Source organism: Hemitrygon akajei, chromosome 10 (genome assembly GCF_048418815.1).
Source record: "Hemitrygon akajei chromosome 10, sHemAka1.3, whole genome shotgun sequence".
Lineage (NCBI taxonomy): Eukaryota > Metazoa > Chordata > Chondrichthyes > Myliobatiformes > Dasyatidae > Hemitrygon > Hemitrygon akajei.
The window spans coordinates 178263020-178286648 of record NC_133133.1 but is presented as its reverse complement, the minus strand read 5'-3'; the positions used below and the strand labels follow the sequence as shown (position 1 = coordinate 178286648).

At 48.2% G+C, this 23629-nt stretch overlaps 1 protein-coding gene across 1 annotated transcript in view; it reads left to right on the top strand.

The window, feature by feature from the left end:
• Nucleotides 1-23629, top strand: part of LOC140735016 (ankyrin repeat and BTB/POZ domain-containing protein 3-like) — a 145469-nt gene that overhangs the window by 61950 nt on the left and 59890 nt on the right. Inside the window, exons 3-6 of the mRNA XM_073059849.1 lie at nt 8551-8755; nt 9035-9187; nt 9740-9905; nt 20056-20145. Coding sequence (XP_072915950.1) covers nt 8551-8755; nt 9035-9187; nt 9740-9905; nt 20056-20145 — 614 coding nt within the window. The remainder of the gene's footprint in view (nt 1-8550; nt 8756-9034; nt 9188-9739; nt 9906-20055; nt 20146-23629) is intronic.

The window sequence follows — 23629 nt, the reverse complement described above, 5'->3', positions numbered from 1 at the left end:
CCTCATGGGCTGAATGTTGAAATATTTAATCAAATGTGTCAGATAGTTGACCCTTTGATTGTTATTGAATGCATACATGCTTCCGCTGGGTAGGTGGTAACCAATACTCCAGCTGCTGTCCTGAATGCATTATCATCAGGAGTTGGGACAGTCACACAGTGAGTAACTAAACACCAGTGAAGCAGCTGGCATTTGAAATCTTCGATCCTGATGTTTCAATCCAAGGTTCTTTCAGAAGTCAGGAGAAGCACAAAACTGGTTGCTTCACAATTATTCCATTAGGTGGTAACATAACAAAAACCAAAAACAGCGCGTAGTAAGAACAGAGGTGATCAGAAGGGAGAGACATAGAAAAATACGATGGGGCCCAGCGTGAAGCAACTCTTTATACAACATAGATGAGAAAAAATCCAGTTAAATTTGCAAATAAGAATCAGCCAATCAGAAAGTGCCTATTAAATAAAGCAATAAAAAACAAAAGCTTCCAGAATGACACAAATGTGACCACAAGGGGATATACATACTGTACCACTAGGAAGCACACTAAGTAGTTACATAAATAAAAGTAATCACATGAAATATAAGCAGGTAACTAAGCTGCAAAGAAAACAGCGTTAAACAGTTAGATCCAAGACATTTTATTTGCTCACTGTCACAATGGAGGTGTGCGGTATGAGGGAATATTTCAGAATCAGATTTATTATCACCGGCATCTGACATGAAATTTGTTAACTTAGCAGCAGCAGTTCAATGCAATACATAATCTAGCAGAGAGAGAAAAAATAATAAATAAAATTAAATTATTAAAAATAAGAAATAATAAATAAAATAACGGGGGTCAGATAGGCGATTCTGTGGATGCAATCAGGAGACCCGGATGGTAGTTTGCCTCCCTGGTGCCAGGGTCCGGGATGTTTCTGATTGTGTCCAAGATATCCTGAACTGGGAGGGTGAGGAGCCAGAGGTTGTGGAACATATAGGTACCAATGACATAGGTAGGAAAAGGGAAGAGGTCCTGAAAGGAGAATATAAGGAGTTAGGAAGGGAGTTGAGAAGAAGGACCGTAAAGGTAGTAATCTCGGGATTACTGCCTGTGCCACGCGACAGTGAGAGTAGGAATGGAATGAGGTGGAGGATAAATGTGTGCCTGAGGGATTGGTGCAGGGGGCAGGGATTCAAGTTTCTGGATCACTGGGACCTCTTTTGGGGCAGGTGTGACCTGTACAAAAAGGATGGGTTACACTTGAATCCTAGGGGGACCAATATCCTGGCGGGAAGTTTTTTAGAGCTGTAAGAGAGGGTTTAAACTAATTTGGCAGGGGGATGGGAACCGGAATGATGGAGTGGAGGAGAGGGAAAACAGAAATAGATGTAAGGTAGTGAGCAGTAAGGATGTCAGGAAGGACAGGCAGGTGATGGAGCAAATTTGCAGCCATTGGGATGAGCTGCAGTGCAATAAAGTTGCAATGCAATCAATGCAAAAAGTCCCAAATACTGGACTGAAGGTGTTATACTTAAATGCATACAGCATAAGGAATAGGTACAGTTACAGATTGGCAGGTATGATGTTGTGGCCATCACTGAGACGTGGCTAAAGGATGCACGTCTCTGGGAACTGAACGTCCAAGGATACACGGAAGGATAGGCAGGTTGGTAGAGGGGGTGGCATGCCTTTAATGGTAAGAAATGATATTAAATCATTAGAAAGAGTTGACATAGGATAGGAAGGCACAGAATCTTTATGGGTTGAGCTAAGAAATCACAGGGGTCAAAGGACCCTGATGCCAGTTATCTACAGGCCTCCAAACAGGTGCAGCGATGTGGACTACAAATTACAACAGGAAATAGAAGAGGCTTGCCAGAAGGGCAGTGTTATGATAATTGTAGGGGATTTTAACATGCGAGTGGATTGGGAAAATCAGGTCGGCACTGGATCTCAAGAGAGAGGATTTGTAGAATGTCTACGAGATGGCTTTTTAGAACAGCTTGTTGTTGAGCCCACTAGGGGATCATCTGTACTGGATTGGGTATTGTGTAATGAACCAGAGATGATTAGAGAGATGGAAGTGAAGGAACCCTTAGGAGGCAGTAATCACAACATGATTGAGTTCACTGTGAAATTTGAGAAAGAGAAGCCGAAATCCAATGTGTCAGTATTTCAGTGGAGTAAAGGAAATTACAGTGGCATGAGAGAGGAACTGGCCAAAGTTGACTGGAAAGGGACACTAGCGGGAAGGACGGCAGAGCAGCAGTGGCTGGAGTTTCTGCGAGAAGTGAGGAAGGTGTAAGACAGATATATTCCAAAGAAGAAGAAATTTTCGAATGGAAAAAGGATGCAACCGTGCCTGACAAGAGAAGTCAAAGCCAAAGTAAAAGCAAAGCAGAGGGCATATAAGGAAGCAAAAATTAGTGGGAAGACAGAGGATTGGGAAGTTTTTAAAACCTTACAAAAGGAAACGAAGAAGGTCATTAAGAGGGAAAAGATGAACTATGAAAGGAAGCTAGCAAATAATATCAAAGAGGATACTAAAAGCTTTTTCAAGTATATATAGAGTAAAAGCCAGGTGAGAGTAGATATAGGACCGATAGAAAATGATGCTGGAGCAACTGTAATGGGAGACAAGGAGATGGCGGAGGAACTGAACGAGTATTTTGCATCAGTCTTCACTGAGGAAGACATCAGCAATATACCAGACACTCAAGGGTGTCAGGGAAGAGAAATATGCGTAGTCACAATTACGACAGTGAAAGTACTCAGGAAGCTGAATAGTCCAAGGGTAGATAAATCTCCTGGACCAGATGGAAAGCACCCTCGTGTTCTGAAGGAAGTAGAGGTGGAGATTGCGGAGGCATTAGCAATGATCTTTCAAAAGTCGATAGATTCTGGCCTGGTTCCGGAGGACTGGAAGATTGCAAATGTCACTCCGCTATTTAAGAAGGGGGCAAGGAAACAAAAAGGAAATTATAAATGACATCGATGGTTGGGAAGTTGTTGGAGTCGATTGTCAAGGATGAGGTTACGGAGTACCTGGAGGAATAATAAGATAGGCAGAACTCAGCATGGTTGCCTTAAAGGAAAATCCTGCCTGACAAACTAGTGCAATTTTTTGAGGAAATTATGAGTAGGCTAGACGAGGGAGATGCAGTGGATGTTGTGTATTTGGATTTTCAGAAGGCCTTTGACAAGGTGCCGCACATGAGGCTGCTAAACAAGATAAGACCCCATGGAATTGCGGGAAAGTTACATACGTGGATAGAGTGTTGGTTGATTGGCAGGAAACAGAGAGTGGGAATAAAGGGATCCCATTCTGGTTGGCTGCCAGTTACCAGTGGTGTTCCACAGGGGTCTGTGTTGGGGCTGCTTCTTTTTATGTTGTATATCAACGATTTGGATTATGGAATAGATGGCTTTGTGGCTAAGTTTGCTGTTGATACAAAGATAGGTGGAGGGGCCGGTAGTGCTGAGGAAACAGAGAGTCTGCAGAGAGACTTGGATAGATTGGGGGAATGGGCAAATGAATTACAATGTCGGAAAATGTACGGTCATGCACTTTGGTAGAAGAGATAAACAGCCAGACTATTATTTAAATGGGGATAGGATTCAAAGTTCTGAGATGCAACAGGATTTGGGAGTCCTCGTGCAGGATACCCTTAAGGTTAACCTCCAGGTTGAGTCGGTGGTGAAGAAGGCGAATGCAATGTTGGCATTCATTTCTAGAGGAATAGATTATAGGAGCAGGGATGTGATGTTGAGGCTCCATAAGGCACTGGTAAGACCTCACTTGGAATACTGTGTGCAGTTTTGGGCTCCTTATTTAAGAAAGGATGTGCTGACATTAGAGAGGGTTCAGAGAAGATTCACTAGAATGATTCCGGGAATGAGCGGGTTAACGTATGAGGAAAGTTTGACAGCTCTTGGACTGTACTCTTTGGAGTTTATAAGAATGAGGGGGGACGTCATAGAAACATTTCGAATGTTGAAAGGCATGGACAGAGTGGATGTGGCAAAGTTGTTTCCCATGGTGGGGAAGTCTAGTACGAGAGGACATGACTTGAAGATTGCAGGGAGCCCATTCAGAACAGAGATGCGAAAAAATTTGTTTAGCCAGAGAGTGGTGAATCTATAGAATTTGTTGCCACGGGCGGCAGTGGAGGCCAAGTCATTGGGTGTATTTAAGGCAGAGATTGATAGGTATCTGAGTAGTCAGGGCATCAAAGGTTTTGGTGAGAAGGTGGGGGAATGGGACTAAAGGGAAGATTGGATCAGCTCATGATGAAATGGCGGAGCAGACTCGATGGGCCGAATGGCCAACTTCTGCTCCTTTGTCTTATGGTCTTGTCTTATGGAGTGCCCAGTTCTGGTGTTTCACAGAGGATAAAAGTCTATGTTGTAATTTGCTGTTTGTCCTTTGCGCTGAGTTTCTGGTGAGTTTGCACCGCCTCTAAGAGTTGTGTTGTTCATGGAGAGGATGTGGTCTAACTAGGGCTATGCCCGTTTGTATGAAACTTCTTTTTGGACATTTGTTTCCCGTCAGTTAGAGTCATAGAACACTACAACACAGAAACAGGCCCTTTGGCTCTCTACTCCATGCTGAGTGAGTAATCTGCCTAGTCTCACCGCCCTACACCTGCACTATAGCCCTCCCGTACATGTACCTATCCAAACTTCTCTTAAATTTTGAAATGAAACCCACATCCACCACTTTCGCTGGCAGCTTGATCCATACTCTGAGTGACGAAGTTTCCGCTCTTGTTTCCTTTACACATTACACATTTCACCCCTCACCCTTAACCCATGATCTCTTGTTCTAGCGTCACAAACCTCAATGGATAAATCCTGCTTCCATTTACCCTATCTATACCCCTCATTATTTTGTATACCTCTATCAAATCTCCCCTGAATCTTCTACATTCCAGTTCATCACATGCTGAGGTACAGTACAGAATGAGGCCCTTCAACCCCTCACATCCATACTTTTCATTGACCACCCATTCACACTCACCTTACATTCATCTTAGTTTTTATTAGTTTCATGATCCCCTCAACTCAATTCCCCAGATTCTACCCATATGACCAAAAGAAATAGGAGCAGAATGAAGCCATTTTGCCCATTGAGTCTGCTCTGCCACTCGATCATGGCTGATTCTTTATTCCCTTCCTTAGTCCCACTCTCCAGCCTTCTCCCCGTAACCTTTGGTGCCGTGCCCAATCAAGAACTGATCAAGCACTGCCTTAAGTACACCCAACAACCTGGCCTCCATTGCTGCCTGTGGTAACAAATTCCACAGATTCACCACCCTCTGGCTAAAGAAATTTATCCGCATCTCTGTTTTAAATGGATGCCCCTCTATCCTGAGGCTGTCCTCTCTTGTCCTAGACTCCCCCACCATGGGAAACATTCTTTCCACATCTACTCTGTGTAGGCCTTTCAGCATTCAAAAGGTGTCAATGAGATCCCCACTCATCTTTTTAAATTCCAGTGAGTACTGACCCAGAGTACCAAACGTTCCTTATATGATAACCTTTTCATTCCCGCAATATCCTTGTGAACCTCCTCTGGACCTTCTCCAACGCCAGCACAACTCATCTTAGATGAGGAGCTCAAAACTGTTCACAATACACAAGGTGAGGCCTCACCAGTGCCTTCTAAAGCCTCAACATCACATCCCTGCTCTTGTATTCTAGACCTCTTGAAATGAATGCTAACATTGCATTTGCCTTCCACACTACTGACTCTACCTGCAAGTTAATCTTCAGGGTGTTCTGCACAAGGACTCCCTAGTTCCTTTGGATCTCAGATGTCTTGATTTTCTCCCCTTTTCGAAAATAGTCTGCACATTTATTTCTACTACCAAAGTGTATGACCATGCATTTTCCAACATTATATTTCATTTGCTACTTTCTTGCCAATTCTCCTAATCTGTCTAAGTCCTTCTGCAGCCTTCCTGTTTCCTCAACACTACCTGCCCCTCCACCAATCTTCGTATCATCTGAAAACTTGGTAACAAAACCATTCATTCCATCATCTAAATCATTGATATACAATATAAAAAGAAGAGGTCCCAACACTGACCCCTGTGGAACACCTCTAGTCACTGGTAGCCAACCAGAAAAGGATTCTCTTATTCTCACTTGCTGCCTCCTGCCAATCGGCCAATGCTTTAACCATGCCAGTAACTTTACTGTAGGTATCAGTAACTTGCCCTGGCGAGAGGTTGTGAACCCTGCCGTCCCTCTACCTCTTACCTGGACAGACTTGAAGGGCTGTGCACTCTGTAATTCTGCTGCTCTCTTGTAGCAGTGCTCCTTGGTGTGCTCAACGGTGGGCGGACTTTTCCTGTGATGGACGGGACCATATCCACCACTTTTGTGGTGGGCTTAAAGTAGTGACAGAAAATAGGAGTAAGGATCTGAGCATCACAGTTTGAGGATTTATATTCTATTTAAAATCCTGGAAATGAAAAGCTACTCTGAAATCTCTAGTTGGTTGCGTGGCCTTTGGGTAAGCGATATGTCACCCTCATCCACTCTGGGTGTCCAGACAGACCACTGCAGCTGGTGATGCACACTACTTTCATTGTTGGTGCATGGACAGGTTAGTGTCCAGGAGAGCACTGTCACCACTTCAGGGCTAAGGGTGACTGCAGATCTCCCTAACAAAGTCTCATCCCAAGAATAAAAATATCCCTTGCTTGCTGATTTTTGTTTGTAGTCTGATTTTTTTTTTCCCCTTGGTGATGTGATCTGTTGACATGATGGAGCCCTATCATTGCTGGTTTATCTTTCGATGAGTGTCTGTGGGGATGCAAATTATCCCTGCAGCTTGTTAGCTGTGAAATCTTGCAGATGTTTTAAACGTTAAAACATCTGTGAATCATTTACCATGTGTCACAACTCTGATCAACATATTCTGAGAGTAGAGTGGAGTTGGACTACGTGTCAGTCAGACCTCAGTTCCTCGTCGTCTCGAGTATCTGCTTTAGCTGTTCCATGTGTGCAAACAACCCTTCTGCTCTGTGTTTCACTTACTGTTCCTTGTCAATCTCTATCCATCCCTGAATGTCTGGGTTTGCTTGGTGCTCCTGGCTTTGCCAGTTAAGGAACCCATCACTGGAAAGGTTACCATTGCCGTTTATCAACTGGAGGAACATTGTGAAGACCTCTGACCTCTGACATTTCCCCTGATACATTTTCCACTCACTTTAAAATTATGCCTGTTCATTTCTCATCATTTCTGCTCTGGGAAGAAGGTACTGGCTGCCCATTCTATCTATGCCTCATATAATCTTGAACACTTCTATCTGATCATCTTATGCTCCAAAGGGAAAATCCCTAGCTCGCTCAGCCTGTCCTCATAAGACATGCTCTTTAATCCAGTCAGCAGCCTGGTAAACAAGAGAAAATCTGCAAATGCTGGAAATCTGAGCAACACACACAAAATGCTGGAGGAATTCAGCAAGCCAGGCAGCGTCTATGGAAAAAAGTACAGTCAATGTTTCCAGCCAAAACCCTTCGGTAAATCTCCTCTACACCCTCTCTAAAGTTTCCATAGTCTTCCTATAATGAGGTGACCAGAACTGAACACAATACTCTGTATGGTCTAACCAGGATTTTATAGAGCCTTGCGGCTCGTGAACTTAACCCCTTGACTAATGAAGGCCAACACACCATACAGCTTTTCAACATAATCAAATTATGGGGCAACTTAGAGGGATCCATTGACGTGAACTCCAATATCCCTCTATCTCCACACTAAGAATCCTACCACTAACTTTGTATTCTGCCTTCAAGTTTGACTTTCCAAAGAGAATCACCACATTTTTCCAGATTGAACTCCACCTGCCAATTCTCAGTCTAGCTCTGTGTCCTGTCAATGATCTGCTGAAATCTCGACAATCTTCTGCACTATCCATAACACCACCAACATTTGTATCATCTGGAAACTCACTAAACCACCCTTACACTTCCTCGTTCGTCATTTATAAAAATCACAAAGAGCAGGGTTTCAGAACAGATCCCTCTGGAACACCACTGGTCTCTGACCTCCAGGCAGAACTGGGAATGATGTCTATGATTGATCCTTGGAACAGCCATGGAGAAAGTGCCACTCCCAGCCTCTCCTCCTGATCCACTTCCCATTTAGAAGCTACAGCTGAAACCTCTGGTACCTTGCTAACAGTGGTAGGGTAAACCAAACCTGTTAGCAGCTCTCAGTGAAGATCTTAACAGTGTGAGCAGCTTCATTTTATACTGTAAAACTAGTGGGCATAGCGTTTAAATTATGAAAGGTCTGGAGAAAGGACATTTTTGTGTCTCCACCCTGGGATCAGACTTACAAGCAGGGGCAAGCATCCTGTTAAATGAGGTCTTTGGAATACTTACTAGCTCCAGATGAAAAGTTCCAGTGAGGAGAATGAGCAGGATAAAGGAACTGGTGGCACTGGAACACTGGGAACAGTGGGTAGTAGAGGTGAATGGGCTGAAAGACAGCAGGACAAAGGACTTTTGAGCTCAACTAATTCCTCAGTCTCCTGTCCTCCCTTCCCCAGGTGAACTGGTGTCCAGGATAATGCATCACCTGCAGCAAGTGAGCGGGACTGATGGCGGTGAGAGCCTGGCCCTTCATTACAGGCAGGGGCCGTTGCACTGGGAGTCTGAGGCCCTCTACACCCTCTGTTACTTTATGCACTCCCCTCAGCTGGAGTGGGAGACCAGCAGCATGGAGCCAACAAGGACCAGCCTGGCCACCGACAGGTAGCTCACCACTGTGGGAACACGCAGCTAATAACCACACTGATACATGGGGTGACTGAGGATGGTGGAAGTGGGGAAAGGCAGGAGTGGGTGGTTGGAGGGAAGAGTGAGAGAGTATGGAGAGGTGGAAAGTAGAGATTTTGAGGGGGGAGAGAAAAGTGGTAGTGAGGTTGGGGAGATGAGAGGGAAAGGGAAAAGGAGAAGGAAAGGGGTAGGATGGTGGGGGCATTTGGAGGGAGGTGATTCTCTGCCTCAGTTTGGTGCTGTTGTCTCCCACAGACCGCTGCGGATTCGAGCTCCCCTGGCAGAGTGGATACGAGTGGCCACGGCTCACACTGAACACCGCAGGGGCTTCTCTGTAGACAGTGATGACGTCCGACAAGCTTCCCGAATTCTTCTTCCCGGAGCCGACTGTGAACCCAGGCGGTTAAAGTACGGCCAAAACCTGCCGCGAGCTGGCAGCTACACAAAGCAGTGGCATTACTGAAGGAGAGTCATTGGCCTGGAAATGCCCCCCTCGTCCCCTCCCCGCGGCAGCTGAAGCAACACACAATCCCCCCCCTTCCTATGGTCCTCAAAGTGACCCTCTCCCCTTCCGCCTCTCCCTCTGGCCACCGAAGCATTTTGTATTTTTATTTCAGATTTCCAGGGTCTGCAGATTTCTGATTTTCACTACCGTCTCATGAGTGTGAAGACGTGATGGTGATGACTCCCACACTCTAGTACTCGGTTAGTCCGTCCCCTTTGCGCCCTCGACCCCCAAACTCCACCATCCGTACAATCTGTCACGCTGCAGCCACATGAACGGCAGATGCCAGGCTCAATTTTCAAAATATCATTGTGCTTTTACCTTGGGTGGGGAGTGAGTTTTGTGTCTCCGATGATGGAATCATTCAGATGAAACAGGCAGCATGCTGTGGTACATTTGAAGGAGGGAGTGGGGTTTCGACAACATCCCAAGTGACCAGTTGCTCTCCCTTTCAGAGCTGATGATTACTCATGTGCCTCGCTGAAGCTGGACGCTGCAGCAACGGACAGCCGGTTCCGCCAGGCTCTGGGGTTCCACATGCTGACCTGTAGCCGGACGGACCTGGTCGACCAGGCCATTCGTTTACTAGGGGGCGACGGAATCAACACTCACAGTGTACAGGTACAGAGTGAGACAGCGACGGTATCAACACTCACAGTGTACAGGTACAGAGTGAGACAGCGACGGTATCAACACTCACAGTGTACAGGTACAGAGTGAGACAGCGACGGTATCAACACTCACAGTGTACAGGTATGGGTACAGAGTGAGACAGCGACGGTATCAACACTCAGTGTACAGGTACAGAGTGAGACAGCGACGGTATCAACACTCACAGTGTACAGGTACAGAGTGAGACAGCGAGGGTATCAACACTCACAATGTACAGGTACAGAGTGAGACAGCGACGGTATCAACACTCACAGTGTACAGGTACAGAGTGAGACAGCGACGGTATCAACACTCACAGTGTACAGGTACAGAGTGAGACAGCGACGGTATCAACACTCACAGTGTACAGGTACAGAGTGAGACAGCGACGGTATCAACACTCACAGTGTACAGGTATGGGTACAGAGTGAGACAGCGACGGTATCAACACTCACAATGTACAGGTACAGAGTGAGACAGCGACGGTATCAACACTCACAGTGTACAGGTATGGGTACAGAGTGAGACAGCGACGGTATCAACACTCACAATGTACAGGTACAGAGTGTGAGACAGCGACGGTATCAACACTCACAGTGTACAGGTATGGGTACAGAGTGTGAGACAGTGACACGGAATCAACACTCACAGTGTACAGGTACAGAGTGAGACAGCGATGGTATCAACACTCACAGTGTACAGCTACAGTGTGAGACAGCGACGGTATCAACACTCACAGTGTACAGCTACAGAGTGAGACAGCGACAGTATCAACACTCACAGTGTACAGCTACAGTGTGAGACAGCGACGGTATCAGCACTCACAGTGTACAGGTACAGAGTGAGACAGCGACGGTATCAACACTCACAGTGTACAGGTATGGGTACAGAGTGTGAGACAGCGATGGTATCAACACTCACAGTGTACAGGTATGGGTACAGAGTGTGAGACAGCGACGGAATCAACACTCACAGTGTACAGGTACAGAGTGAGACAGCGACGGTATCAGCACTCACAGTGTACAGGTACAGAGTGAGACAGCGACGGTATCAGCACTCACAGTGTACAGGTACAGTGTGAGACAGCGACGGTATCAGCACTCACAGTGTACAGGTACAGAGTGAGACAGCGACGGTATCAACACTCACAGTGTACAGGTACAGAGTGAGACAGCGATGGTATCAACACTCACAGTGTACAGGTACAGAGTGAGACAGCGACCGTAACAACACTCACAGTGTACAGGTACAGAGTGTGAGACAGCGACGGTATCAACACTCACAGTGTACAGGTATGGGTACAGAGTGTGAGACAGCGACGGTATCAACACTCACAGTGTACAGGTACAGAGTGAGACAGCGAGGGTATCAACACTCACAATGTACAGGTACAGAGTGAGACAGCGATGGTATCAACACTCCCAGTGTACAGGTATGGGTACAGAGTGAGACAGCGACGGTATCAACACTCACAGTGTACAGGTATGGGTACAGAGTGTGAGACAGCGACGGTATCAACACTCACAGTGTACAGGTACAGAGTGAGACAGCGACGGTGCCAACACTCACAGTGTACAGGTACAGAGTGAGACAGCGATGGTATCAACACTCACAGTGTACAGGTACAGAGTGAGACAGCGATGGTATCAACACTCACAGTGTACAGGTACAGAGTGAGACAGCGATGGTATCAACACTCACAGTGTACAGTTATGGGTACAGAGTGAGACAGCGATGGTATCAACACTCACAGTGTACAGGTACAGAGTGAGACAGCGATGGTATCAACACTCACAGTGTACAGGTATGGGTACAAAGTGTGAGACAGCGACGGTATCAACACTCACAGTGTACAGGTATGGGTACAGAGTGAGACAGCGACGGTATCAACACTCACAGTGTACAGGTATGGGTACAGAGTGAGACAGCGACGGTGCCAACACTCACAGTGTACAGGTATGGGTACAGAGTGTGAGACAGCGACGGTATCAACACTCACAGTGTACAGGTATGGGTACAGAGTGAGACAGCGACGGTGCCAACACTCACAGTGTACAGGTATGGGTACAGAGTGTGAGACAGCGACGGTATCAACACTCACAGTGTACAGGTATGGGTACAGAGTGAGACAGCGACGGTATCAACACTCACAGTGTACAGGTATGGGTACAGAGTGAGACAGCGACGGTATCAACACTCACAGTGTACAGGTATGGGTACAGAGTGAGACAGCGACGGTATCAACACTCACAGTGTACAGGTATGGGTACAGAGTGAGACAGCGACGGTATCAACACTCACAGTGTACAGGTATGGGTACAGAGTGTGAGACAGCGACGGTGCCAACACTCACAGTGTACAGGTATGGGTACAGAGTGTGAGACAGCGATGGTATCAACACTCACAGTACAGGTATGGGTACAGAGTGAGACAGCGACGGTGCCAACACTCACAGTGTACAGGTATGGGTACAGAGTGTGAGACAGCGACGGTGCCAACACTCACAGTGTACAGGTATGGGTACAGAGTGTGAGACAGCGATGGTATCAACACTCACAGTGTACAGGTATGGGTACAGAGTGAGACAGCGACGGTATCAACACTCACAGTGTACAGGTATGGGTACAGAGTGTGAGACAGCGATGGTATCAACACTCACAGTGTACAGGTATGGGTACAGAGTGTGAGACAGCGATGGTATCAACACTCACAGTGTACAGGTATGGGTACAGAGTGTGAGACAGTGACACTCACGGTGAGTGGGTACGGGTACACAGTGTGAGACAGAGACACTCACGGTGAGTGGGTACGGATACACAGTGTGAGACAGTGACACTCACGGTGAGTGGGTACGGATACACAGTGTGAGACAGTGACACTCACGGTGAGTGGGTACGGGTACACAGTGTGAGACAGTGACACGGTGAGTGGGTACGGGTACACAGTGTGAGACAGTGACACTCACGGTGAGTGGGTACGGGTACACAGTGTGAGACAGTGACACTCACGGTGAATGGGTACGGATACACAGTGTGAGACAGTGACACTCACGGTGAGTGGGTACGGATACACAGTGTGAGACAGCGACACTCACGGTGAGTGTGTACGGATACACAGTGTGAGACAGCGACACTCACGGTGAGTGTGTACGGATACACAGTGTGAGACAGCGACACTCACGGTGAGTGGGTACGGGTACAGAGTGTGAGACAGTGACACTCACGGTGAGTGGGTACGGGTACACAGTGTGAGACAGTGACACTCACGGTGAGTGGGTACGGATACACAGTGTGAGACAGTGACACTCACGGTGAGTGGGTACGGATACACAGTGTGAGACAGTGACACTCACGGTGAGTGGGTACGGATACACAGTGTGAGACAGTGACACTCACGGTGAGTGGGTACGGGTACAGAGTGTGAGACAGTGACACTCACGGTGAGTGGGTACGGGTACACAGTGTGAGACAGTGACACTCACGGTGAGTGGGTACGGATACACAGTGTGAGACAGTGACACTCACGGTGAGTGGGTACGGATACACAGTGTGAGACAGTGACACTCACGGTGAGTGGGTACGGATACAGAGTGTGAGACAGTGACACTCACGGTGAGTGGGTACGGGTACACAGTGTGAGACAGTGACACTCACGGTGAGTGGGTACGGGTATACAGTGTGAGACAGTGACACTCACGGTGAATGGGTACGGGTACAGAGTGTGAGACAGTGACACTCACGGTGAGTGTGTACGGGTACACAGTGTGAGACAGTGACACGGTGAGTGGGTACGGGTACACAGTGTGAGACTGACACTCACGGTGAGTGGGTACGGGTACACAGTGTGAGACAGTGACACTCACGGTGAGTGTGTACGGATACACAGTGTGAGACAGTGACACTCACGGTGAGTGTGTACGGGTACACAGTGTGAGACAGTGACACGGTGAGTGTGTACGGGTACACAGTGTGAGACAGTGACACGGTGAGTGGGTACGGGTACACAGTGTGAGACAGAGACACTCACGGTGAGTGGGTACGGATACACAGTGTGAGACAGTGACACTCATGGTGAGTGGGTACGGGTACACAGTGTGAGACAGTGACACTCACGGTGAGTGGGTACGGGTACACAGTGTGAGACAGTGACACGGTGAGTGGGTACGGGTACAGAGTGTGAGACAGTGACACTCACGGTGAGTGTGTACGGGTACACAGTGTGAGACAGTGACACGGTGAGTGGGTACGGATACACAGTGTGAGACAGTGACACTCACGGTGAGTGGGTACGGATACACAGTGTGAGACAGTGACACTCACGGTGAGTGGGTACGGATACACAGTGTGAGACAGAGACACTCACGGTGAGTGGGTACGGGTACACAGTGTGAGACAGTGACACTCACGGTGAGTGTGTACGGATACACAGTGTGAGACAGAGACACTCACGGTGAGTGGGTACGGATACACAGTGTGAGACAGTGACACTCACGGTGAGTGGGTGCGGGTACAGAGTGTGAGACAGTGACACTCACGGTGAGTGGGTACGGATACACAGTGTGAGACTGTGACACTCACGGTGAGTGGGTACGGATACACAGTGTGAGACCGTGACACTCACGGTGAGTGGGTACGGATACACAGTGTGAGACAGTGACACTCACTGTGAGTGGGTACGGATACACAGTGTGAGACCGTGACACTCACGGTGAGTGGGTACGGATACACAGTGTGAGACAGTGACACTCACGGTGAGTGGGTACGGATACACAGTGTGAGACAGTGACACTCACGGTGAGTGGGTACGGGTACAGTGTGTGAGACAGTGACACTCACGGTGAGTGGGTACGGGTACACAGTGTGAGACAGTGACACTCACGGTGAGTGGGTACGGGTACAGAGTGTGAGACAGTGACACTCACGGTGAGTGGGTACGGGTACAGAGTGTGAGACGGTGACACTCACGGTGAGTGGGTACGGGTACAGAGTGTGAGACAGTGACACTCACGGTGAGTGGGTACGGGTACACAGTGTGAGACAGAGACACTCACAGTGAGTTGGTACGGATACACAGTGTGAGACAGTGACACTCACGGTGAGTGTGTACGGGTACACAGTGTGAGACAGTGACACTCACGGTGAGTGGGTACGGGTACACAGTGTGAGACAGTGACACTCACGGTGAGTGTGTACGGGTACACAGTGTGAGACAGTGACACTCACGGTGAGTGGGTACGGGTACACAGTGTGAGACAGTGACACTCACGGTGAGTGTGTACGGGTACACAGTGTGAGACAGTGACACTCACGGTGAGTGGGTACGGGTACAGAGTGTGAGACAGTGACACTCACGGTGAATGGGTACGGGTACGCAGTGTGAGACAGTGACACTCACGGTGAATGGGTACGGGTACGCAGTGTGAGACAGTGACACTCACGGTGAGTGGGTACGGGTACGCAGTGTGAGACAGTGACACTCACAGTGAATGGGTACGGGTACAGAGTGTGAGACAGTGACACTCACGGTGAATGGGTACGGGTACACAGTGTGAGACAGTGACACTCACGGTGAATGGGTACGGGTACACAGTGTGAGACAGTGACACTCACGGTGAATGGGTACGGGTACGCAGTGTGAGACAGTGACACTCACGGTGAGTGGGTACGGGTACGCAGTGTGAGACAGTGACACTCACAGTGAATGGGTACGGGTACAGAGTGTGAGACAGTGACACTCACGGTGAGTGGGTACGGGTACACAGTGTGAGACAGTGACACTCACGGTGAGTGGGTACGGGTACAGAGTGTGAGACAGAGACACTCACGGTGAGTGGGTACGGGTACGCAGTGTGAGACAGTGACACTCACGGTGAGTGTGTACGGGTACAGAGTGTGAGACCGTGACACTCACGGTGAGTGGGTACGGATACACAGTGTGAGACAGTGACACTCACGGTGAGTGGGTACGGGTACACAGTGTGAGACAGTGACACTCACGGTGAGTGGGTACGGATACACAGTGTGAGACAGTGACACTCACGGTGAGTGGGTACGGGTACACAGTGTGAGACAGTGACACTCACGGTGAGTGGGTACGGGTACAGAGTGTGAGACAGTGACACTCATGGTGAGTGTGTACGGATACACAGTGTGAGACAGTGACACTCACGGTGAGTGAGTACGGATACACAGTGTGAGACAGTGACACTCACGGTGAGTGGGTACGGGTACACAGTGTGAGACAGAGACACTCACGGTGAGTGGGTACGGATACACAGTGTGAGACAGTGACACTCACGGTGAGTGGGTACGGATACAGAGTGTGAGACAGAGACACTCACGGTGAGTGGGTACGGATACACAGTGTGAGACAGTGACACTCACGGTGAGTGGGTACGGGTACACAGTGTGAGACGGTGACACGGTGAGTGGGTACGGATACACAGTGTGAGACAGTGACACTCACGGTGAGTGTGTACGGATACACAGTGTGAGACGGTGACACGGTGAGTGGGTACGGATACACAGTGTGAGACAGTGACACTCATGGTGAGTGAGTACGGGTACACAGCGTGAGACGGTGACACGGTGAGTGGGTACGGATACACAGTGTGAGACGGTGACACTCACGGTAAGTGGGTACGGATACACAGTGTGAGACGGTGACACGGTGAGTGGGTACGGGTACAGAGTGTGAGACAGTGACACTCACGGTGAGTGAGTACGGGTACACAGTGTGAGACGGTGACACGGTGAGTGGGTACGGGTACTGAGTGTGAGACAGTGACACTCACGGTGAGTGGGTACGGGTACACAGTGTGAGACGGTGACACGGTGAGTGGGTACGGATACACAGTGTGAGACGGTGACACTCACGGTGAGTGGGTACGGATACACAGTGTGAGACGGTGACACGGTGAGTGGGTACGGGTACAGAGTGTGAGACAGTGACACTCACGGTGAGTGTGTACGGGTACACAATGTGAGACGGTGACACTCACGGTGAGTGGGTACGGATACACAGTGTGAGACGGTGACACTCACGGTGAGTGGGTACGGATACACAGTGTGAGACGGTGACACGGTGAGTGGGTACGGGTACAGAGTGTGAGACAGTGACACTCACAGTGAGTGGGTACGGATACACAGTGTGAGACGGTGACACGGTGAGTGGGTACGGGTACACAGTGTGAGACGGTGACACGGTGAGTGGGTACGGGTACAGAGTGTGAGACAGTGACACTCACGGTGAGTGGGTACGGATACACAGTGTGAGACGGTGACACGGTGAGTGGGTACGGATACACAGTGTGAGACGGTGACACGGTGAGTGGGTACGGGTACAGAGTGTGAGACAGTGACACTCACGGTGAGTGGGTACGGGTACACAGTGTGAGACGGTGACACGGTGAGGGGGTACGGGTACAGAGTGTGAGACGGTGACACGGTGAGTGGGTACGGGTACACAGTGTGAGACGGTGACACGGTGAGTGGGTACGGGTACACAGTGTGAGACGGTGACACGGTGAGTGGGTACGGGTACACAGTGTGAGACGGTGACACGGTGAGTGGGTACGGGTACACAGTGTGAGACGGTGACACGGTGAGGGGGTACGGGTACAGAGTGTGAGACAGTGACACGGTGAGTGGGTACGGGTACAGAGTGTGAGACAGTGACACTCACAGTGAGTGGGTGCGAATACACTGTGTGAGACGGTGACACTCACGGTGAGCAGGTACGGGTACAGAGTGTGAGATGTCTCTGACCACAGGGGACACCCTCTGAATACACAGTCAGTCACGTGAGTGATTGCAGTTATGATAGGGTTCTTATATTAGGAGTGTTTAATGGCCCTGGCCAGTACTGACTTGAGTTTTGAAGAGTGAGGTAGATCTCATTGAAACCTTTTGAATATTTAATTACCTCGATAGAGTGGTTGTGAAGAGGATGTTTCCTATTGTGGAAGAGTCCAGAACCAGAGGACACTGTTCTAAATGAATGTCCCTCTACTGAGGCAGAGATGAGGAGGAATTTCCTTAGCCAGAGGGTGGCTGCCACAGACGGCTGAGGGGGCAGCCATTGGGTATATTTAGAAGAAGAAGAATAGCCCTTAACTCAGCAGTGGAGTTATCGGGGCACCGTCATGATGGTGTTTCCGTAGCAAGCTATTCTTGTTTTTACGAGGCCAAGTTGCTCGCTCGACTCTCAACCAGACTTGGATTCGAACTCGGGAACCTTCGCTCCAGTGTCCGACGCTAATATTATTGCGTTACCAAACAGGACATGGGTATATTTAAAATGGAGGTAAATATGGTCTTGATTAGTCAGTACATGAAAGATTTATTTGGTGTTACAGCGGCACCTGTTTGATTTCTTTATTGAGATACAATATGGAATTTGAGCAACACTGCTCATCAGTCCCTGGATTTAATCCCAACTATACACAGGACATTTTACAATGACCAGTTAATCCATCGATCGGGATGTCTTTGGATTGTGGGAGATCGGGGAGAACTACAAACTCCTTACAGATCACATCAGAATTGAACTCCAAACTTTGTCACCTCCAGCTGTAATACTGTCGTGCTGACCTCAAGGCAGGGCAATGAGGTTGTAATACTGTCGTGCTGACCTCAAGGCAGGGCAATGAGGTTGTAATACTGTCGTGCTGACCTCAAGGCAGGGCAATGAGGTTGTAATACTGTCGTGCTGACCTCAAGGCAGGGCAATGAGGTTGAGAGAGCCATGATGGAGCAGTGGAGCAGACCTAATGGGCCAAATCGCCTTTATTCTGCTTTTCTGTCTTGTGGTCCAAAACACAGGCCACAGCAGATTTTCATCAGGGCAGATGCGTACGACAGGAAGCCCTCTGTACAGCTGAGGCTCAGGATATGTTTGACTGAATTGGTTCTGACAGTTTCACCTTATTTGGACAGATTGGGCTGTGATTTGTCATTGAGGTGAACATGTTATACAGTAATGTCTGCCCGAGTGTCGTGCCTCCAAAATTCTCAGTGAACCGAAAGGTGAAATTCCAGAACCTGCCGTCCATGTGGTTGTAAATGGCAACCTGACTCCTCTGGAGGTGTGATGTTAGCACGGAATAACGGGAGTCTGTTTCACACTGACTGACCTGTGAACCGAGGGGTGGGTGACGGGATGTTGTGTATAGTATGTGTGATGTTAGCACGGAATAACGGGAGTCTGTTACACACTGACTGACCTGTGAACCGAGGGTGGGTGACGGGATGTTGTGTATAGTTGTGTGATGTTAGCACGGAATAACGGGAGTCTGTTACACACTGACTGACCTGTGAACCGAGGGGTGGGTGACGGGATGTTGTGTATAGTATGTGTGATGTTAGCACGGAATAACGGGAGTCTGTTTCACACTGACTGACCTGTGAACCGAGGGGTGGGTGACGGGATGTTGTGTATAGTATGTGTGATGTTAGCACGGAATAACGGGAGTCTGTTACACACTGACTGACCTGTGAACCGAGGGTGGGTGACGGGATGCTGTGTATAGTATGTGTGATGTTAGCACGGAATAACGGGAGTCTGTTTCACACTGACTGACCTGTGAACCGAGGGGTGGGTGACGGGATGTTGTGTATAGTTGTGTAATGTTAGCACGGAATAATGGGAGTCTGTTACACACTGACTGACCTGTGAACCGAGGGTGGGTGACGGGATGCTGAGTATAGTATGTGTGATGTTAGCACGGAATAACGGGAGTCTGTTTCACACTGACTGACCTGTGAACCGAGGGTGGGTGACGGGATGCTGTGTATAGTATGTGTGATGTTAGCACGGAATAACGGGAGTCTGTTTCACACTGACTGACCTGTGAACCGAGGGGTGGGTGACGGGATGTTGTGTATAGTATGTGTGATGTTAGCACGGAATAACGGGAGTCTGTTACACACTGACTGACCTGTGAACCGAGGGTGGGTGACGGGATGCTGTGTATAGTATGTGTGATGTTAGCACGGAATAACGGGAGTCTGTTTCACACTGACTGACCTGTGAACCGAGGGGTGGGTGACGGGATGTTGTGTATAGTTGTGTAATGTTAGCACGGAATAATGGGAGTCTGTTTCACACTGACTTCCCTCAGGGTTTGACTCCGCTGATGTATGCCTGTGCTCGGGGCGATGAGGCCATGGTCCAGACGTTGCTTGACGGTGGAGCAGATGTGAACTGTGAGGTAATGCAAGAAGTGGAGAGAAACCCGTGCCTTGGGATGGCTTCCATCCAATGTCATCAGCTTTCCCATTACTTCGCACCGACCCTCCAATTCACTCTGGCCACAACCCTGACTGATCCCCTCCAGCACCCTTCCTGCAGGGACTGCGCAACTCTCTGGTTTCGGGTTTGGGGGGACATTGTTCATTACCACATGTTGCAACACTGCTACACATGGTTATACACCGCCATGCACTGTCACATGCTGTTGGCTGGTAAGTGTTCTGCAGTAGATGTGCGCTATCTCCCCAATGCATGATTCACCCCCCCTTTACACTTCTCCATTACTTTCTCTTCTTCCCCCCCCCCCCATGTAGGAACTGAATGCCTTTCTTGCAGTCCTGACGAAGGGTCTCAGCCCGAAACGTCGACAGCGCTTCTCCCTATAGATGCTGCCTGGCCTGCTGTGTTCCACCAGCATTTTGTGTGTGTTGCCTTTCTTGCATCAGTCTTCACAGTGGAAGACGTCTGCAGTATACCGGACATTCAAGAGTGTCAGGGAAGTGAAGTATGTGTAGTGAAAATTACGACTGAGAACGTGCTCAGGAAGCTTAATGGTCTGAGGGTGGATAAATCTCCTGGACCTGATGGAATGCACCCTCGGGTTCTGAAGGAAGTAGCTGGAGAGATTGTGGAGGCATTAACAATGATCTTTCAAGAATCGTTAGTTTCTGGCATTGTACCGGATGACTGGAAAATTGTAAATGTTACTCTATTTAAGAAGGGTGGGAGGCAGCAGAAAGGAAACTATAGACCTGTTACCCTGACATCAGTGGTTGGTAAGTTGTTAGACTTGATTGTTAGGGATGAGATTAAAGAGTACCTGGAGGCACATGATAAGGAAGACCAAAGCCAACATGGTTTCATAGAACATAGAACAGTACAGCACAGTACAGGCCCTTTGGCCCACAATGTTGTGCTGACCCTTAAACCTTGCCTCTCATATACCCCCCCCACCTTAAATTCCTCCATATACCTGTCTATTAGTTTCTTAAATTTCAGTAGTGTATCTGCCTCCACCAAAGACTCAGGCAGTGCATTCCATGCACGAACCATTCTCTGAGTAAAAAGCCTTCCTCTAATATCCCCCTTGAACTTCCCTCCCCTTACCTTAAAGCCATGTCCTCTTGTATTGAGCAGTGGTGCCCTAGGGAAGAGGTGCTGGCTGTCCACTCTATCTATTCCTCTTAATATCTTGCACACCTCTATCATGTCACCTCTCATCCTCCTCCTCTCCAAAGAGTAAAGCCCTAGCTCCCTTAATCTTTGATCATAATGCATACTCTCTGAACCAGGCAGCATCCTGGTAAATCTCCTCTGTACCCTTTCCAATGCTTCTACATCCTTCCTATAGTGAGGCGATCAGAACTGGACACAGTACTCCAAGTGTGGCCTAACCAGAGTTTTATAGAGCTGCATCATTACCTCGTGACTTTTAAACTCTATCCCTCGACTTATGAAAGCTTATACCCCATAAGCTTTCTTAATTACCCTATCTACCTGTGAGGCAATTTTCAGGAATCTGTGCACATGTACCCCCAGATCCCTCTGCTCCTCCACACTACCAAGTATCCTGCCATTTACTTTGTACTCTGCCTTGGAGTTTGTCCTTCCAAAATGTACCACCTCACACTTCTCCGAGTTGAACTCCATCTGCCACTTCTGAGCCCATTCCTGCATCCTATCAATGTCTCTCTGCAATCTTTGACAATCCTCTACACTATCCACAACACCACCAACCTTTGTGTTGTTTGCAAACTTGCCAACCCACCCTTCTACCCCCACATCCAGGTTGTTAATAAATATCGCAAAAAATAGGAGTCCCAGAACCAATCCTTGTGGGACACCACTAGTCACAACCCTCCAATCCGAATGTACTCCCTCCACCACGACCCTCTGCCTTCTGCAGGCAAGCCAATTCTGAATCCATCTGGCCAAACTTCCCTGGATCCCATGCCTTCTGACTTTCTGAATAAGCCTACCGTGTGGAACCTTTTCAAATGTCTTATTAAAATCCATGTAGATCACATCCACTGCACTACCCTCATCTATATGCCTGGTCACCTCCTCAAAGAACTCTATCAGGCTTGTTAGGCATGATCTGCCCTTCACAAAACCATGCTGACTGTCCCTGATCTGACCATGATTCTCTAAATGCCCATAGATCCTATCTCTAAGAATCTTTTCCAACAGCTTTCCCACCACAGACGTAAAGCTGACTGGTCTATAATTACCCAGACTATCCCTACTACCTTTTTTGAACAAGGGGACAACATTCACCTCCTTCCAATCCACTGGTACCATTTCCATGGACAACAAGGACATAAAGATCCTAGCCAGAGGCTCAGCAATCTCTTCCCTTGCCTCGTAGAGCAGCCTGGGGAATATTCCGTCAGGCCCCAGGGACTTATCTGTCTAATGTATTTTAACAACTCCGATACCTCCGCTCCCTTAATATCAACATGCTCCAGAACTTCAACCCTTTTCCTGAAAGGAAAATCCTCTCTGAGTAACCTACTGTAATTTTTTGAGGAAATTACAAGCAAGGTAAACAAAGGAGATGCAGTAGATGTGTTGTACTTGGATTTTCAGAAGGTCTTTGACAAGGTGCCGCACATGAGGCTGCTTAGCAAGATAAGAGCCCATGGAATTACAGGGAAGTTACTAGCATGGGTGGAGCATTGTCTGATCAGCAGAAAACAGAGAGTGGGAATAAAGGGATCCTATTCTGGCTGGCTGCTGGTTACCAATGGAGTTCTACGGGGTTGGTGTTGGGACCGCTGCTTTTTACAATGTATGTCAATGATTTGGATTATCAGATTAATGGATTTGTGACTGCATTTGCGGATTATATAAAGACAGGTGGAGGAGCTGGTATGTTGAGGAAACAGAGCCTGCAGAGAGACTTAGATAGTTTAGGAGAATGGGCAAAGAAGTGGCCTTGGAAAGTGTACGGTCATGCACTTTGGTGGAAGAAATAAATGGGTGGATTATTATTTAGATGGGGAGAAATTTCAAAATGCAGAGATGCAAAGGGATTTGGGGGTGGGATCCTTGTGCAGGATACCCTAAAGGTTAACATCCAGGTTAAGTTGGTAGTGAAAAAGGCAAATGCAATGTTGGCATTCATTTCTAGAGGTATAAAATAAAGAGCAGGGAGGTGATGTTGAGGCTCTATAAGGCACTTATGAGACCACACTTAGAGTATTGTGTGCAGTATTGGGTTCCTTATTTTAGAAAGGATATATTGACATTGGAGAGGGTTCAGAGAAGATTCATGAGAATGATTCCAGGGTTACTGTATGAGGAACGTCTGGCAGCTCTTGGGCTGTATTCCCTGGAGTTCAGGAGAATGAGGGGGGATCTCATAGAAACACTCCAAGTGTTAAAAGGCCTGAACAGATTAGATATGGCAAAGATATTTCCCATGGTAGGTGAGTCCAGGA